At 49.1% G+C, this 20,092-nt stretch overlaps 1 protein-coding gene across 1 annotated transcript; it reads left to right on the forward strand.

Moving 5' to 3' along the window:
- The first annotated feature begins 569 nt into the window (after positions 1 to 569).
- LOC119440179 (putative nuclease HARBI1) lies at positions 570 to 1,566 on the forward strand. The gene is made up of 3 exons (XM_037705113.1): positions 570 to 696; positions 1,190 to 1,299; positions 1,351 to 1,566. Exons 1-3 carry the CDS (start codon positions 570 to 572, stop codon positions 1,564 to 1,566), a joined length of 453 nt encoding a protein of 150 aa, XP_037561041.1.
- Positions 1,567 to 20,092: the final 18,526 nt, after the last annotated feature.

Genomic DNA, 20,092 nt, shown 5'->3' on the forward strand with positions numbered 1-20,092 from the left:
CGCGTTTCGCATGCTAGATGACCATTTTCGACGGCATTGTCGCCTCTCGAAGGAAACGGTGGGGTTGTTGTGCGAGGGACTGGCGGTGGAACTAGAAGCGGAGCGAGCGACGGGACTGTCGGTGGAGCGGAAGTTGTTGCGTGCGCTGCGCTTCTTTGCCATGAGGAGCAAGCGTCCGTAGGGAGCGAGGAGACGATCGGGTGTCGCAGTTGACCGTGAGCGAGTGCGTGCTACGCGTGGCAGACGCTGTCGTAAACGCCGGGGCCCGCAACGAGTGGGTCCGTTTTCCGAAGACGTCCGAAGAAAAGGCAGCCGTGAAGGAGGATTTCCTTCGGCGCGGCGCTGTTCCCGGTGTCATCGGATGTGTGGACGGCCGCCTCATTACCATTATCGCACCAAGGGTGAGCGCAAGGCTGCGTTCATTTGTCGGAAGGGCTACTACGCCCTAAACTGTATATTCCTAACCATACGTCATGTTCTCTAGTGCTGCTCATTCTTTTGACAGTTGTGTTGCGCTTGTCAACGCGTACTTTCTCCGTTCACATTTCCCAGAGATGTGTGACGCGGACATGGCGATCCTGGCCGTGGATCCAGTGCGATCGGGGTCGGATCACGACTCGTTTGTCTGGCGGACAACATGGCTGCGCCGGCGGTTCCAAGCCGGGCGCAGCGCGAATCCCGCGGAATACCGTCTCGGTGAGACAAACCACTTTTTTTCTCGCAGTCGTGCTTCGGTAGCAAATAGAACGCCATGTCCGCCCCAACACAAGCTTCTAACTAAATAACAAGCACATGAGTAAGTGCCTGCCTAGAGTAGAAAAAGTCGAACCAATTAGCGCTACCACTGACAATGTTAAAATGTTAACTAAGTTAGAAGCATACTATCAAGTACTTGCCAGGAGCAGAAGAGAGCAATTGACACGTATTAGTGCTACTCTTGTGTGCGTGGTAGCACCAATAAGTGTTCAGTTCTTCAGCTTCTGGTAGGCACTGAGTAGTAGGCTTGTAATTTAGTGAACAGTTTGTGTTGATGCCCAACTCGTGCTTTTACTTCGGACTCACGACAGTGATCTCTAAGGTCTGCAACCGCTGAATCCTACCTTTGTTGATTGATGCTGTTACTTTCTTCAGTTGCAAACTTTCCTCTCGTCAGAGGAGTACTCAATGCACTATTTCCATCTTCATGCAGGTGACAGTGGCTACCTCTTGGAGCCGTGGATCCAGCCCCCGGTTGCCGGCCATCCTCCAACGCAAACAGCCGAGGGAAAGCACAACACAGCACATACCGCCATGCGTTCTGTAGTGGAGTGGTGTATAGGGCTCTAGAAGAGCAGTTCCCGCTGTCTGCAGCGGTACCGCACCCTCCTCTACGAGCCGGAACGTGCAGCCAACATTGTCGCGGCATGTGTTGTGTTGCACAACCTTCGGCTGTTCGACGACGTAGAAGAGGATAATGAAAGTCATGACAACAGCAGCAAGAGCAGAAGTAGTAGCGAGCTTGACAATAACGCCGACCCCAAACCATACGGCCTGCCCCGAAACAGGGGTCTCGATTGGATTATCTGAAAGGGCGGGCTGCCTGAGACATTGTAATCGGCACGTTCGACACAACTCGTGCGCAGCACATGAGTGTGGGCGGCGGCAGTGGCGACGTCGGTAGCACCGTGAGAAACACTATGTACATAGTGTTGTAGTGTCAGAAAGATGTGGGGATCTAGCAGCTACCAAATAATTGCATTTAATGCTATGAAATTGCTCACACATTTTCCATACTCAGTTGTAGTTGATGTCTACCTAATGCAAAACATTCATGATTTGTAGAGCAATGTAAAAGTTGTGTAGTCAAGGGTTATCTAGAGCTTACAGTATACGAGAATATTTAGTGGTGAGATATAAGATTGAAAGCAAGCTAAAACTAGGTGGCTTTTACAAGTGTCTTTGCCATGATATGCTTGATGCTCCTGCTGCTGTCGTCATCTAGATGCCCGTGTGCCATGGATGTAGCGTGCAGTTTCGTTTTGTAGCCTTTTTTTCTTACTGGTATTTCTGACAGTTCTCCGTTCGCCTTATGCAATGAAGAACATTAGCGTTCGTCTCCTTGCTTTCTACTGGGGCAGAGAAGCGCACAAAATCCAAAATGCTCAGTGCACATTGCACCTTCCGCTCCATCGAACGCGTTCCTACACGCACACCTTCTAAGTCCTCAACCATTTTCTCTAGCAACAACTGCAAAGTTTCATCCTAGTGCCGAAAATGCTGTCAGCTGGTCATCCAACGTGTCAAACGCTGTGGCTCGCGTGAAATGTGTTCACGCATGAGCAGTTGATATATTTTAACAAAGCACCCTCACTTGTAAATAGTAGACTCAACAAGTGAAATGTTACCCAGTAATATTTTGCAGTGCAAGCTAGCACTGCAAATGTAGCAGTGAGATGTAAATAAAAGCATTGAACAAAATTCCAGCTTTATTTATTATTCAACCTTCAACCTACAGCCTTTTTAAAAGTAAAACGTGTTTATGTACTCATCACATGCAATAGCCTTTCCATTAAAGAGCTGTGAAAATAATCAGGCTGCAGTAGTGGACACAAATGCAATTCACATCACATCACTTTGTATAAATATCGCATCGCCTTGCGCTTGCATCTAAAAAAAATCACAAATAAATGCCTCATATGATATTACAGGTAACGGCACGCGTTGTTTCAGAGAACTTGTGCAATCCAGAGTAACACAGAAATAGCATCCGGTTTGACCAGTAACAGAAAAAAATTGTACAGGTGCATAAATCATCACGCACCAACAGAAGAATCTTTATCACAGCCAAATTTGTAGGCACATAACAACATTGTGAAAGGAACATGCTGTCGTGAAGTTACGAACAGAAAAAAAGTCACAGTTTCGCCCTAAGGGCGAAGCAATGAATGCGATAGCAACACAGCAATGTCATACGAAGTAAGGTGAGCGGCTTTGGTAGCAATATGAATTGTAGTAAACATGAGCTGATTAAGTAAGCAGGTGTGCTGCGGCGTAAGTAGACCGACATGAAGAGAGACTCGATGACCACGAGAAGGCGCGTGTGAAACGGTGGTGTTGATGAGAAGCGCTTCCCGTGGGCAGCGCGTGCGAAGGGACACACCTGTAGCGCTGCACTGCCGATCCGGGCAGCATTGCATGTGTAGCGTACGTTGGAAAATGTGGCCCGACTATAACTAACTGAATGAACAAGCGTGGTGTGAGCGCGCACAAACAAACATGAATAGATGACACTGAATGACTGCAGACAACGACTGTCAAAACGCTGGCAGCAAGCGCATATGCCGCAGCGGGCGAAGGTATGTGCGGTTTATCGCTTCAACGGAAACTGAGCGGCGAATACACGGTGCATACAAAGGTCAGAGCCATGTGGAGATAAGAGACGGTGCGGGTGAGCGACGAGCGCGGTTGCTGGCAGAGTAGAAGTGCGCCCCCCCCCCCCCCCCCCCGCTCCCTCCGGCGCTGGCTTCCCGCTTCCTTGCTTGCGCGTGGGAGATTGAGTGCGTTCGCTCTCCGTGATAGCGCGCGTCCCGCACGCTTCCGCTCGGGCATAGGGCGCGCGGCGAAGATTTTATCTATACGGAACCTCTCGGCGACGGCGACGCCGACGGCACAAATCCGGTTGAAGTGTCCATATAATTGCTATCGCAATAAAAAAAGCCATATTGTCGTATTTCGATATTCCCAAAGAGAGACTGCTGCATAAATATTGCAACAAACTGCAGCACAAGGGCTAAACATACATCACAACCTGTCAAACATGAATGAATGATAGCAAAATATGTGTCAATGAAAGAGTTGCACAACAAAATAAAAATAAAATTCAAGCTCTGTACGCCAAATTTCCATCCCATTTTTATGTGTGTGTGTTCATAGGCTGCGTTTGACGTTACCTTAAGGTTATCCGCCTCTCAACAAGTGATAGTCCCCATTTCAAGGGACAGGATGGAATCGTAGAACAATTGTGGTGTGCCTTCGTGCCTAAATTGACATGACAATAATCAGGCAATTGGAAATTTCAGTGACACAGTCAGAATTCCCGCATCTCCAGACTTATTGGCACTTCTGCGGGTGAGCGTGATGGTGTGGACACGCCTATTACTGCACTAACAATTTAAGAACGAAATCATGCTGCATCTGCTATGCTAATTCAAGTTGCAATAAAGGGTGTCATTAGCAATTATTTGTTGCAAACCAGCGATAGTTGGGCTTGATATTCCTACATCAGAATATTTTATAAATTTAATAAAAATGTGATGACAAATCCCTTACCTATGCTTTCCTTAGTTATCATGAGGGGACAGAAAGGGGCGAGGGACTTGGCTTGCACCATGATCAAGTGCAGCCAGCAACTGCTGCAGGAGGCGTTGTTTGTCACGTGAAACCGGCGCTCCTGCTCGAGGCGCTGCTGTTGGATGTTCCGTAGCCTGCGCACTTTTTTCGCCAGCTGCCACAGGCTTGCCATGTGTGCGTCATGGCGCTGTTTGCAAAAAGTGGTAAATTAATTTACTTACAGAAGCTGAGTAACAAGGTTTTGGTATGTTGTATTCGTCCGCATTAGCAGGCTTTGGAGTTACTGCAATAATGCTATTGTCACTCTATATTTAAACACCGAAAATATATTTCTGGCACATGAAAATTCTGCCACCCCGTTTCCGTAAGACGTCTTACAAGGCTATACCTGCTTCCTTGAACTTGACTTTTTTCTTTTAGCCATATAAGTTCGTATATATTTCCAGATATTATATCATCACAATCAGGTCATTAAAGCACTACATGTAAATTTTATGCTTATTTACTGATCGATACAACGAATACAGAGGTCAGCACATGCTTTCCCAGTGACTGCGCCATCGGCTTGTCGTCCTTGTCGCTGGCCCCTGTTCATGTAAAGGAGCCGCTATCTCCTCCCACAGCTCTTTTTTTTTTAGCAGTATTCATGTGTGGCGAGTATTGGAGCTCTCGCCAGGTATGGATGCTGTTCTATAAACTGCAACAGAATAGCGGCCTGTTCCTTCGACACGCGTGCGCCTTTCACCGACATTTTGCAGCCTTTCTAACAATTTGGAATTTCAGCCAGAACGCAACGCAGTTAAGCAAACATTTTGTCTAAGCTTAGTGCCCCATAAAATGCTAACTTCGGTTTAATTACTTTACGTTTTACCTTTTATACCGTTAATGTAAAAAAGTTAGTCACTACTCATATCTACCATTGTAACACCTTCTTTCTTGGAGAAGAACCGTCAGTGCAGGGGCGCCTGACCGAGGAAGGATTACCGACGCTGCGATCACTTTGACGAAGCTATTGTTCTGTCATGGTGGTGCCTTACTGATAGGTGCTCGGTGAGTTGAATGTTCTCGATTCACTATGGTCCAAACTTTGTACTCCAGTGTTATAATTGTTGTTTGCTCTTTCTAAAAAAAAGGGTCACACATAATTTAATACATACAGCGAAAACCACACAACAATGCAAGCACTACGTACACGACCAATATTTACTCACCTCACTCTTGTGTCTTTCGTCACCCGGAGGCAGCGTTTGAAATCCTTCTCAGAATAAAGGATACCGCCGTGGGTCGCAAATATAGTTGCGCCGCATTGCGAACTTGCCTAAACGCTCGGTGAGGCAACGCTCAGCTGTTCGCGTTAAACAGAGGTCGCCATTTCGCGTGCGCTCAACGGCAAAGATTGGATGTAGATTCGACAAATATATGGCTACGGCACGAAGCTACGAGCCGCAGGCGGATTGTACCTTCGTGCATGCGGTGTTCTCGTCGCTCACTTTTGCGTTGAAGCGATAGACAGCGCGACGGTTACTTCGCTTGCTGCTGTCGCCGCGCTTGCTTACGCCAGTGTTTTGACATGGAGTAGCCGCTGCCATCGAGTGTGCTGCATTCATGTTTGCCTGTGGGCACTGACACCATGCTTGTGAATTTAGTAAGTAAGCGAATGTTTCCATGTTTATACGGCCGATAAAACCACCATCCTTAGTTCCTATTGCTGTCTACTAATTTTCTATCGCAATCGATGCTTCGCCTTTGGGGCGAAACTGCGGCTTTTTACATAGTACATCAGAGAATTCAATACCACCTTGTAATTTTGACGTGAGCAATGCAAATGGAGAGCGAAAATAACTTTCGCTCGAATCTCGATAGGGACACTGCTTTGCTTCTCTCCTGACATCCGTTGTAGAAGTTTCCGCCTGACTGTTAAGTACCCCCTCCCCCCATCCGGAACCTTCAGGATGACTCATCGAGTCTGAACAGCAAGAAGCGTTTAACACGGCGAATTCCTCGCGAACGATGGTGTAAATATTGGCATAAAAAATAGTACATGTCAAAAGATAAAAAGAAACGGCATTTAAAGGTCATTTAAAAAGCCGCGCTGCTGACCCATCGGGCCAGTTCCTGGATGGTATCTTACTTAATAATTGAAGACGTAAAGGTTGTTTCACGCAACTTCTACAAACTTATTGCCGTGACTCCAAGGAAACGTCACCTTGGTGACATAGAAAAGAAACTATATTAGGCACGATGTACTATGATTGCTTAAATCAAATGCGCAATTTTTAAATGGCCTGAATTTGGACCGCACTGTAAATTGTTGGACCACCCTGAAAAATAAAAATGCCATATCTCCTTGGACAAGCAGCTGTCAGCATGACATTCGTGAAAGCTTTACACTTGCTCTAAATAAATGTAAACTACTTCGGCATAAGAAGTACTGCGCACGTGAACGCTTTCTTTTTTTGGCTCTTTCTTCTCTTTGAATCCCTCTTCTCCTTCACCGGGGCAGACAACCTGACGTCAGTCTGGCTAACTTTGCAGTCCTTTCTTCTCTTATCTATCCTCCTCAAGTCGAGCTCAAGATTCCTGTAGGTGAAGTAATAGAACAAGCTGTGATGCGTGCTGAGAACACACAAAGCATCGTACTATCCATGAATTCAGTGGACGATAAAGCAAACTTGGGGAAAATACGTTGAGAAAAATAGATAGAAGATCCACTTGGCATAGCCTTATAGTGCCAGAATCGTTGTCAAAAGCTTCCGTATTGTCGCAATGGTGCGCACCTAGAGAAGCTAAGCTCCATTGCCCGCTTGATCAAACATAGCGGGGGCAAGACGTTGGCCATATTGTTATGAGCCGTGCACCTATCCTGCGGACGAAATAGCAGTAGCATAAGGCGAGAAAGAGGACGTGATGTATCCCGGCCCGCCATCTTCTGGTCCCACTGGTGCCGGTTCTGGTGCCACTCGCTGTCACTTCTAAATATTGTACGTAAACCTTTTTTTGACATCTCCTGTAACATATTTGGTGGAGGTGCGGGGTATATCCAAAGGACACGGAACTTCGCAGCGGACATCTTGTGGGCCATACGACCATGTCGACTGAGAGGCCCGCTGACTCAGCTTCGGCTGCCGCATCATCAGTTATCCTTGCCCAACTCCAGACCGTGGTACCTTCTCCGGTACGGACACCATGAACGTCGAGGACTGGTTAATGGAATAGGAGCGAGCCAGCAAGAACAACCGGTGGGACCCAACCATCATGCTGGCTAACGTTACCTACTACCTCAAGGGAACGGCCCGTGTTTGGTTCCAAACACACAAGGAGGAACTGACTAGTTGGGATACCTGTAAGCACAAACTACAGGAGCTCTTCGGGAAGCCAGTCGGGCGCCAGTGAGCCGCCAAGCAACTTTCGTGACGGGTCCAAACATCAACTTAACCATATGCCGTGTAAATTCAGGATGTGTTAGCTCTGTGTCGACGTTAGAGCAGAACGACTGCTCTGCCGTCGACATCATAAAATAGTGCCGACGCTTTGAGGAAGCGAAGAGCCGTCGTATCACGCAACAATTCATGCGGCTCCCTAACACCGCCGATACCTCAACTTGTGAGGACATCCAGCCTTCAGCTACCGAAAGCTTGCTGAGTCTTCTGCGGCATGAGATTGAGGCTGCGTGTCCATTTGTTCCTCAAGCCCGTTCTTGCGAACAGTCCTGCCTGGCAGTATCGTTGATCCGAGCCGGCGTACGCGAAGAGTTTGCGAACGCAGGCATTCATCCCATCTGTGCCGTAAGTCGCCCTGCGGTCGTCAATTTCTTTCGACCTCCCCGCCCATAAACGACCTATTCCGGATACCGCGATCCAAACCACTGGCGCACGCGCGACGACAGACCAATGTGCTTAAAGTGCAATGGGACAGGCTATGTTTCCCGCCATTGTCGCTATCGCCGGCCGTCGTCCCTCGTCCTGCATTCCCTTAATGCCCGGAAAACAGTCGGTCATCTTCATCTCGTGGTCGCGATGACTTACCGCTCCCTGATGTTCCTGTCCCGACTCCACGCTACGACCGCTCGCCATGACCACAGAATCGGCGTTCTCGCTCTCTGCCGCCCCGACGGTCGATGTCGCCATGCCCTCGTTCTTCCTGTTCAGAAAACTGACCAGTGCAGCTCCCAGAGGTGATGCTGCATTGGCCAACCGACTCGCAAATCCTCTGTTGACCTTGGATACCCGACAAAGCCTTTTGGACGTAGAAGTGGACGGCGTACCTGTCTCGGCGGGGCGCAACTATCTGTAATGTGTGCTCGCCTATCTTGTTGTCCCCGCATGGTTCTTACGCGCGCCACGTCGCCTGTCGCTCGCGTTGCCAACGGTGGGACACCTTGCGTCGTTGGTATGTGCACTGCACATGTGAGCTTCGCTGGCCACCAGATCTCAGTTTTATTCACCGCTCTACACCAGTGTCTACATGACGTGATCGCCGGCCATGACTTCCCAAGCACCCATTCTCCTTTCATTGACTGCTCATCTGGCCTTCTGCAGTTGGAACTCCCTTGTGTACCCGACCTCAACACCGCGTCGCCACCACGTTTATCTGTCGCCGAGTTAATTTGTGACCAGCTACCACGACGTATGTCACGTTGACCCTGTTTGTGACGGTGATTATGTGCTCTCCCTTTCCTTAGGCCCTTTTTGACGCGGTGTGTTGCGCTCCCTCTCTCTGTTATGACTGTTGCGGAGAACCGGGCGTGTATACCGAGTATTAACTGTGAACGCACCCCACAATTTCTTCCCAATGGCATCACGTTGGGCAGCATCATATCACATTTAGCAGTGCACAAACATTTGGCTGTGACTATCGATGCTCCACAGTCGTTACCTGAAAGCCCGGACACAAGCACTACGCTTGACGACCCTGTGCTGATCTCGCCCCTTCTTAGTATGAAAATCTTCACAGCTTGTTAGCATCTTATCGCGATGTTTTATACTGAAGTTGTACTTCTACAAGCCGAGGAAATCTTCGTGTCGTTGGCGTAAGCAAAAAACGCCAGGCAGAAAATTGCATACAAACAGCGTATCTACTTTGAAATCCGGCATACTGCATACATCTCAGCACTCGTTTTCAAAAGAAAAACCACAAAACAAGTATGAAAACCACCTGATAGATGATAAGGTTCGTGTGAACAATGAGAACACGTTCCGAGGTGTCCCGGTAAAGATTAGCTTTGCAGGTGCTTCGAGCTTCGAAAGGGGTTGATGTCATTCAAAACCCTCGTTTGAAGTGCCAACCGTATAATGTATGCTAATGACGTCTGCGAGTAATGCGAAGCACGTTCCTTCTCCCGCGTGGGTTTCCCGGTAAAGATTACGGTTGCGTAAGCTACTCCAAGTGGAAAAGTACCCAACAACATAAAAAGTACTTAAATTACCTATTATTATACTTATCCAAGTATAAAAGTACCCTCGTCACGTAGTGACGTCACCGCGGTCTAGCGACTCGTTTAGTTCATTCCAGGCTACTATGGGTATACCACGGAAATCAAAGACGCCAGAAGAACAACGTTTATCTTCTTTCTGGTGTTTTACGTGCCAAAACCAGTTCTGATTATGAGGCACGCCGTAGTAGAGGGCTCCGGATTAATTTTGACCACCTGGGGTTCTTTAACGTGCACTACAACGCAAGCACACGGGCGTTTTTGCATTTCGCCTCCATCGAAATGCGGCCGCCGCGGCCGGGATTCGATCCCGCAACCTCGTGCTCAGCAGCGCAACGCCTTAGCTGACTGAGCTACCGCGGCGGGTAAGAACAACGTTTATATATTAATGTCGATGTGAAGTAATAAAGGGTGTGGTTAAGTACATTTCAATTGTCTTTCGTTTCACTCTTTGCAGAGCAACACGTGTGAATTGAAGTGACGTCACAGTGTGTAACTGTTGTGGGTGTTGTTTACAGCTTCGCTGTCCAACCACCTTCACAGTGTGGATTGGAGCCACAGGTTCTTTTAATTTTTCTTCGCCCCATCCTGGCCAGACATCATTCGTAACCCACCCCATTGATACTGCGTATGCAAGATCCTCCTATAGGCGCCCTTAACGAGTGTCATCCATAGGTGCCCATACCCTAGGCGCCCTTGCCGTGTCATTCAATGAGGCCCAAGTTTTTACTGTACGCAACACTATTCTGGGGAGTTCAGCGATACAGGTTGCCTCTCTCGTCTAAAATATAGAAAACCAAACTTCGTGCTTTTCAGAGCATACAAGGTCAGGCCTTCGCACAAGTTTATGTCTACCATGGTGTACTACAACCGGCCGCAACGATAGTCATCGCAAGAAAACATCGAATCTCGACTTGCACTGGTGCACAGTCCGCGTTATCCCGTTATAAAGAGTGGGCACAGCTAAGCAGCTTCGACGAAGGTGCATATTCTACATATCGCCGAAATTCTTGACGACGAACAATTGCTTAGTGGCAAGGAGACCTTGGGCTACATTTTCAAGAACCATCGTGACTCAGTAGCATACGCTTCCAATAACCGTGGCCTCCGCGATCAGCTCCGGCAGCGCGCTGATGCTCCCGCCGTCCTATTCGCACGGATAGAGCGTAAGCAGAGAAAGCGTTCTGACTGCTCCTGTCGCCGCACCGTGACGCGGCACTGTATGGCTCGCTTTCCCTAATGCGGATGGGCGCAGAGGACGAAAACGCAGTTATCGCAGCCTCTGTGCGACGGGCACGTGAAAATTACCGCACAGCAGTGCCGACGAAAGACAGAAAGTAGCTTACTGATGCAATTAGGCAATTGCTTCCAACATTCTGACGCAGACTTAGGACCGGAGTGAGGCAGATAGCCATGAGAGCGTTCGTTTTGCAACACGCAGGTAATTTTCCTTATTTGTGTAGTCGTGCAGGGTTTCAAAACACGAAATATTTTACCGTTGATCACCGTATATTTTAATTCTGGAATTCTTGTACATATATAGAGATCATATAAAGAACTTTTTATATACATATATAGAGTTGTGTCAGTTTTCATGTGTAGAAATAGCATAAATGTGACTTGTACTTGAATTGCGTGCAATATATGTTAGCTTTCGGCGCTTGCAGGTGCCACTCAATGCATTGTCCCAATCCAATGTTGGACAGGGCAGTGCACAACAGCCTGCAATTGTATACGGTTTTTTGACGTTGCATATGAATGAAACTCAGGCGCATTTAGTATTTTTCTTTTTTCTTTTAGTGCTCGGCAAGCAAAACAAAGGTTTTATTGCAAGGAGCTTGAGTAACCCATGAACACGCTCGGAACAGCATGCCATATCAAGCGCCGCACCTCTGTGGACGCCAAAGTATAATCTGAATCTAAAAAAGTTAAGGCTGCAGACGACAGTGGTAGGGGACCTGTCATTTGGCACAAGATCTTTTCTTGATATGGCCTTCTGCCATGCTTGGCGACGATAATAATTCGCGGGAAATCTGTGAAAAGTTATTCCAAGTTTCATTTTTTTTCTGTGAGAGAGGCAGAAAGGTAAGCAGCAGTAAACTTTCTGAAAAATGAATAGGTAGGATTGTGGTGAGAGAACTGATGAAGTTTTCATCACACAGGAAATTATTATTATCGGGGTCACTTTAGCTACGCCAAACCACTCGCACCTACCAGGAACAAATGCAACATAGCAAAAGAAAGCCAATGAAAAATTTATCGCTTCAAGCGCACGAAAGCAGAGCTCAGAACTTCTGACTAGCGTAGTCGCGTATAAAGAATTCAGGAGCGCTTATCGTAATTAATTATGTTGTTCGAGTCAGCGCAAGCTTCGCGGTAAAGTAGCTGCCTTGTACTTTCAAAATAGCCTGAAAGGCATAAAAAAACATACCTGAGTGTTCTCACAAAGCCCAACAATTTCGCAACACACACACACACACACACACACACACACACACACACACACACACACACACACACACACACACACACACACACACACACACACACACACACACACACACACACACACACACACACAAATAGAAAAAAACATTCAGCACGATGGCAGGCAATCTGTACAAAATTCGGCACGGTAAAATCTTCGGTTCTCTTTTAATCTGCTTTAAAAGCAATCTGTATTTAAACAACCACTAAAACTGCACGCAAAAGCAATCCGTGTTTAACAACGTCCCTTACCTTCTTTGTAGCTGCAGGAGGGAGTCGAAAGAAATTGACTGCGTATTCACAGGTACTTCTACGTGAAAACCTGCCAGCAGGGATAATGTCGCGACTGAAATCGCAGGCAGTGCCGGTCAGGCGAGTGATGCTCGAGCCATTGGCTAAGGTCGCCAACTCGCGGCATGTTATCGAGTTCGCAAGATTACACTTCTGCGCTGGGCTATGCGCCGAATGGGACGACCGGAGCTAACGGTGCGCTGCCGGAGCTGATCACGGAGGCCACGCAATAACCTTCGCACCCGCTGTCAAATCACCTCCTTTGGGCGCTGTATGCGGAAGCATCAAGTACGCTACAAAATCCCAGGATTCGAAAGAATACCCAGATGTCATTAACGGTTCTGAAGCAGCCTACTTTCTCGCTTTTGCACGAGTGCGGATCACTTTTAAATTTGCACGGACAAAAGGGCTTTTTCTAGGACTTCCACGACAGTCGTGCAATTGGCATCCAAATCCTGAACTGTCACATCTGCTAACATCTACAGGATAATAATGTTGTGCTCTTCCCGCAGCTACTTAGTATGTTGAACAAGAATCACCAGTAAATGCGCATCGTTCTACGATTCCGAAGCAGCTACTTTAAAGTCTCGAAGCGGCACAGCGGCATACTAAATATGAAGAATTGATTAGAACCATTCTAGAAATTGACTATTGCGCTCTTGAAAGAGGACATAATGATATTGTCACGACCTCGTAGGAGACGTGGAAGCCGGCGTACAGCACGTATAGAAGCACTTGTTGTTGTTGTTGTTGCCTCAAAACATGGCTCGTACCCACGAGGGGGATTGGCCACACTGGATGAAATAAAACAAACACCCAACAACGAACAAAAGGGGAAACGGTGAACAATCAAAATTAAGATTTTGGCAACTCCTTAACACACATTTGAGAGGTCCTATACATAAACTAAGTGAATAAAAATTTTGAGAAAACTAACTACAAAAATAAACATAAATACCGAGTAGCAATTAATACGAACAGCCAACGCAAGTCGTTGTCTCTGTTTTTCTACCCGCGCGCTACTTCAGCGTCGTTTCCATAGCCGGGCACATACCCGCGGCGACGATATAGCATGTGACATTCGCCCCTCCTTTGAAAGAAGCATCGTCCCGATGCGCTAAGCGCCCAGGAAAGTGCAGTGATGGTGCAAAATTGATGTCATGATAAAAAGTATGGCCTCATACGAAGCACGTGCACAACCTCGGGCAGATGCTGCCGGCGTTTGGAGCAGTAAGGACTGTCGGGCACAACTTCATAATTCACGTCACTGATGCGGCGTAGAAGTATGTACGGCCCGAAATATCTTCGCAGGAGTTTCTTAGATAGCCCCCGCCGACGAATAGGAGTCCAAACCCACACCTGGTTACCGACGCTGTACGTGACGGGTCTGTGTCGAAGACAGCAGTGTCTGGCATCGTAGTTCTGCTGCTCTTGGATGCGCAAGCTGCCTTGCTTCCTCGGCGCGTTGCGTAAATTCCTCGGCACCAGTCTCGTAATCAACACACTCGTGTGTCAGCATGGCGTCCAACAGCCTTGTTACTTCCCGGCCGTAGACGAGGCTGAAAGATGTCACGCGTGTTGTCTCCTGGCGAGCCGTGTTGTACGCAAATGTAACATATGGTAAAATCTCGTCCCAGTTCTTGTGGTCGACGTCGATGTACAAACTCAGCATGTCTGCCAGAGTCTTATTCAAACGTTTTGTCAGCCCATTGGTTTGGGGGTGATAAGCGCTTGTCTTTCGGTGAGTGGTACCACTTAATCGCAACGCGGTATCCAGAAGCGCAGCCGTGAAAGCAGAACCTCTGTGGGTAATGACCACTGCGGGAGCGTCATGCCTTGGAACGACGGCTTCGATGAAAAATCGTGCTCCTTCGGCTGCTGTTCCCCGCTAGAGAGCACCTGTTTCGGTGTACCCGGTCAGATAATCTGGGACGACGATTATTCATCTTTGGCGGCAGAAGACACTGGAAATGGACCTGAAAGGTCCATGCCAACGTGTGCGAACGGCGCTTGCGGTATCTGAACAGAATGCAGCAGTCCAGCAGGCTTGACGGGTGGGGTTTTGCGGCGCTGGCAATCCAGGCATGTCTGGAGATAATTTTTCACGATCGGCGCAAGTCTGGGTCAGTAGTACTTTAGCATAATTATTGATAATGTGCGGGAGTAGCCCAAGTGACCAGCGCTCGCCTTGTTGTGACAGGCGTGTAGGACTTCGTTCCGTAGAGATGCGGGAACGACCAGTGGGCAGCTGCTGCCACTGGGTGAAAAGTTGTTTATAGAGAACGTCATGACGCAAGCAAAATGAAGGCAGCGCTCTGGCGAATAAATCGGCGTGCAGCTTGTTCTATCATCTAAGTAATGAATAAGAGGAACCAGTTCTGCGTCCTCGCGTTGCAGGCATGAAGCGGCGACAACGTCTACCATGCCTAGAAAAGCCGCGTCGTAATGGTCGTGCAATGCAGTCTCAACAGACGACCAAGACAGGCAGTCGACGTCGGCGTGCCGCTTCCCTGATTTGTAGACAACACTGAAGTGGAAATCCTGGAGCCGAAGGCTTCAGCGTGCTAGCCGACCAGCTGGAACTTTTAGATTAGTCAGCCCGCAAAGTGCATGGTGATCACTGACGACTGGTGAAACAGCGACCGTATAGTCATGGGCGAAATATCAGGAGGGCCCGGACTACCTCGAGGCATTCTTTTTCTGTAGTGGAGCAGTTATTCTCCGTTCTGGATAGGGTCCTGCTGGCACAAGCAAGCACTCTTTCGGTGCCGTCCTGCCGCTGAAGAAGCCCTGCGCCAAGGCCGACATTGCTAGCATTGGTATGAAGAATCGTCGGGACGTCTTCGTCAAAGTGTGCGAGGTCAGGAGGCGTCTGCAGCCGTTGCCCTAGCTCGTGAAATGCCCGTTGCTGCTCTTCGCCCCACACGAAGGGGACATATTCGCGTGTGAGATGTGTTAATGGATACGCGATGCGCGAAAAGTCTGCAATAAACCGCCGGTAGTAGGCGTAAAGGCCCAGAAAACGTCGCACGGATTTTTTTATCAGATGGCGTTGGGAAATTAGCAACGGCAGCGATTTTATGAGGGTCAGGTCGAACACCTTCATGACTAACCACGTGACCGAAGAATTGAAGTTCCTCAAAACCAAAATGGCACTTTTCTAGTTTCAAAGTTAGGCCTGCTGAAGTATTGCCTCAAAGGCCGTCATCAGTCTCCGTAAGTGTTCGTCGAACGTGGAGGAGAAAACAATCACGTCGTCGAGGAACACTCGGTAGGGTTGCCATTTGAGGCCTGAGAGTACCGTGTCCATTAGTAGTTGAAAGGTTGCTGGCGCAGAACACAAATCGAAGGGAAGCACCTGAAATTCCTAAAGTCCATCGGATGTCACAAAAGTGGCCTTTTCACGGTCTCTCTCATCAACTTCGATTTGCCAGTAGCCGCTTTTCAAGTAAATCGACGAAAAGTAGCGTGCGTTTCGTAGCCGGTCCATACGCGGTAGCGGATAAACGTGTTTCTTTGTGATCTGGTTGAGTTTTCTGTAGTCGACGCAGAAGCGCAGACTACCGTCCTTCTTTTTCACCAATACGACAGGCGATGACCACGGACTCTTCGATGGCCGAATAACTCCGTCCTCAAGCATCGTCCTCACTTGTTTTGGTATTGCCTCCCGCTCTTTCGGTGCAACACGATAAAGATTCTGCCGAATGGGTTTTGCGTCGTCTTCGGTAATAATACGGTGCTTGGTGAGCGGCGTCTGGCTAACTCTTGACGTAGATGAGAAGCAGCTGTTAAACTCATTGATGAGCTCAAGAAGGCTGTTGCGTTCGATGGGCGATAAAGTTCGACTTACATCAACCACAGGTGCAGGCATAGGCACGGTGAACGCCGCGTGCTGCACTGAGAGGCAGTCTTGTATTGGGGCAATTTCGTCGAACTAAGCAACAGCAGTGCCTTTAACAATCTGTCGACGTTCCCTGCTAAAAGTCGTCAGCAGGAATTCAGTATGTCCTTCGAGTACTATTAATACGGCCCTGGCGACGGAAATGCTCTCAGTACTAGTGCGTTGATGCGTTCAGCGATGCCAGGAACGGTGTGCAAGTTATCCCAGATAACAGGCACGAGGGAACAACTTCGCGGCGGAAGCGTCACGTCGTCGTCGGCGATACGTAAACGCGGTCGCTGGTCATCCGCGGGGTCGACATCTTCGGAGCTCGTAGAAAATGCCACCATGCGGTCGCGGGCATTAATAACTGCACCGTACTCCCTCAAGACATACATTCCAAAAATAAGTTCTAAACAGCACTCAAAGATAATGACGAGGGTGGCGACGAAGGTTGAACCGGCGATTACGATTCTGGCTGTGCATTTTCCAATCGGCGTCATCAACTGGCCCCCGGCAGTTCTGATGTTGGGCCAGGTCCACGGCGTCTTCACTTTCCTTAGTCTGTCAGCTAGCTTTAGACTCATTATCGAAAAATCCGAACCAGTATCAACGAGAGCGGCCATTTGGTGGCCGTCAATGCGAATGACAAGATCGGCGCTGACGGCGTCTTTTACATGTGGTGTGGTTGGAATCGGTCGGAGTCGTCGATCGTCGGTGATGGAGGTTCTTGGGAAGCTGGACGGTTTGCAACCTCACCCCTGGAGGTCGCTGCCTCTAGTTTCCCCGGCACGGGTTAGGGGACCTGCCCCTAGAGGCGTCAGGAAAATCGCGACGGGATGGTTGGGTGTAACGAGCCGGTGATGGGGAACCTTCCGGTCGAAAGTTTGAAGGATTGTCGTCGCATGTACGTGGAGCGTCAAACCGAGGGCAACTATAGTTGGTGGGAAATCTGGAAAACCCAGCTGCGCGGTAGTGGCAAGCTCGATAAACATGTCCTGCTTCACCGCAAAGAAAGCATAGCGGCCGGCATTCAGCGGTGCGCCACAAATCGGTTTTTCGAAGCGGACAGCCGGCAGGGAATTCTCCGTAAGACCGCGGTGCAGCGATCGCCTGTCGGCGATACGGCATTGCTGGCGGCGGCTGTGACTGTTGAAGATAGGGCGTCGGGGATTGAGGCGGTGGCTGCGTCGGAGTGGTCAACGGTGTCAGCAGCATCGAAGTGGTGGGAGGTGGACGACAAAGAGCTTCCGCGTATGTGGATCGTCGCGGCACCCCTTGCCAGTCGGGCGAAGAAAAGGCCTGTCGAACTTCCTCCCGGACGACATCAGTGACAGAAGCCACCGCTGGTGCCGTGGGAGTAATTCCGATCTGCCGGATGTCCTCTCGCACAATCTCTCGGATAAATAGCATTTGTTGGTGAGTTCGCGCGATCGTATTGGCGGTACCGCTGCTGTAGTGCCCGTTCGATGGCGGTAGCTTCCTTGGTAAATTCGGCCACTGTCATCGGTCGATTCCTCACGAGTCCGGAAAACAGTTTCTCCTTCACTCCCCGCAAGAGATAGCGCAACTTCTTCGGCCATCTCAGGATCTGCTCTGTGGAAAAGGCGGGCCATATCTTCTGCAAACATGGCAACGCTCTCATTTGGCTTCTGAACACGATATGCGAGAAGTCGCTGCATATTGTCTTTTCTGTCGCTGCTAGTGAATGTGTCTAGCAGCTGGGTGCGGAAGGCATCGCGTGTGGTTAGGCTCCTCTCCCGGTTCACGAACCACGTCCGCGCACTCTCTCTAAGAGCAAAATAGACATTAGACAGCTTTTGCCGGGAGCCCCATTGAGTATGACGGGCGACACGCTCGAACTGGCCCAGCCAATCTTGGACATCTTCAATGGCGTCACAATGGAAACTTTCTGGGACCATAGGATGCTGTGGCGTCACCTGCGATGGAGTTGCAGTGGCCATAGCGGTAGTACGTAGACGCGGACCGGCAGGATCCTGCAAGGGGTTGAACTCAGGTGTCAGGCCTAGCAGGCGGCGGTTGTACCGGCGAACAGTCGTTTCGACGAGCGAAAACGATCCCGCGTTTGATGGATAGCTCCGCGAAGGGGTGCCAATCATGAGGCAATCCTACCCAGCACCTCCACCAGTATCACGACCTCGTAGGAGGCGTGGAAGCCGGCGTACAGCACGTATAGAAGCACTTTATATGAACAGCCAACGCAACGTCGTTGTCGGCTCTGTTTTTCTACCCGCGCGCTACTTGAAAGTCGTTTCCACGGCCGGGCACATACCCGCGGCGGTGATATAGAATGTGGCAATATTGTCACTGACCACTATGCACTATGCTGGCTTTCATCCCTGAAAGATCCAACTGGCTGCCTCGGTCGCTAGGCTTTGCAGCTGCAGGAATACTCCTATACCGTCCGCTATAAGTCTGGTCGATTGCATCAGGATGCGGACTGTCTATCCCGTCACCCGGTCGACCCAGCCTACTGTGACTCCGGCGACACTGCAACAGCCTGTGTCATGGAGATCTCGAGCCTCACTCATATTGGTGATGAACAAAGGCGTGATGTCGCACTGGAACAACTTATTGCACAGCTGGAGTCTTAGCCTTCAGAGACCAACCTCCGCATGTTTTACTCCGGGATGGAATACTGTACCGTCGCAGTATGTTCCCTGACGGCCTCGAGCTCCTGCTTGTGATTCCGGAAGAGCTGCGGCTGACAGTCATTGCTCAACTTCATGTCACACCCAGCATAGCCACAAATGGAGGCCAGCAATACTAATAAGATCCCCCGGGACAACAACAACCACCCACAGAGGACGAAGAACATCCGACGCACATACTACACCCATTACACATAACGTTGGATATCAAAGAGTAATCACAGAAAACAAACAATTGAAACAACGCCAACACAGATATGAAAGCAAAATACCCTGACTCAAAAAACAGCTGGCCCAACTTATGGGAACCACAAGACCCACAGTACCGTCTACACAACAGCAAATAAGCAGCCCAAAAGAAAAGCCACAAGTGAACGGGCACGCACAACCACAACCTACACCAGGCAGAGATTCTGTTGTTCACGCAGGGACACAACAACCAGAAGCCAAACCTCACGATACAACAACTGCAATTAATGCAACAACAAATAGAGCAGCAAACTAAAATACAAATGCAGCTGTTCTTGATAGAATTCCAGGAACTAAGGTGATACGTTCATGAAACCCTTAACAAAGAATGGAACCATAGACGTACCATACAGCAATACGAGGAGTCCGATGTCAAAAACACCTTTACCTCGGACACTGAAAGCACAACCACCACCTCGCTTCAGGGCAAATCGGCGACCCAGAAAAAAAGAGAATCTAACAATATAGTCGTGGTACTGTCGTTTCTTGCACAACCAACACCTTACACTCACACTATACATTCAGGCGGCGTTGATCCCTCCAGACATATTCTGCCTGCAAGAAGTGGGAGCTAGGCCCAAGGCGATTACGGGCTACTGACTGCACATTGAGCCAAACCACCCAAAGGTAGCGACACTCGTCAGGATGGAATTCACAGCGACACTCGTAACGGCACCACACGAAGACACTCCACACCACATCGTCACGATCTGGTCACCCAAGAAGGGACGGCCGAAACAGGTAATATGCAAC

Source organism: Dermacentor silvarum, chromosome 2 (genome assembly GCF_013339745.2).
Source record: "Dermacentor silvarum isolate Dsil-2018 chromosome 2, BIME_Dsil_1.4, whole genome shotgun sequence".
Taxonomy (NCBI): Eukaryota; Metazoa; Arthropoda; class Arachnida; order Ixodida; family Ixodidae; genus Dermacentor; species Dermacentor silvarum.

Coding starts and splice junctions, on each gene's coding strand:
- LOC119440179 (XM_037705113.1), top strand. CDS start 570: ATGGCGATCCTGGCCGTGGATCCAGTGCGATCGGGGTCGGATCACGAC. Junction 697..1,189: donor TCCCGCGGAATACCGTCTCG/GTGAGACAAACC, acceptor ATCTTCATGCAG/GTGACAGTGGCTACCTCTTG. Junction 1,300..1,350: donor CACATACCGCCATGCGTTCT/GTAGTGGAGTGG, acceptor CGCTGTCTGCAG/CGGTACCGCACCCTCCTCTA.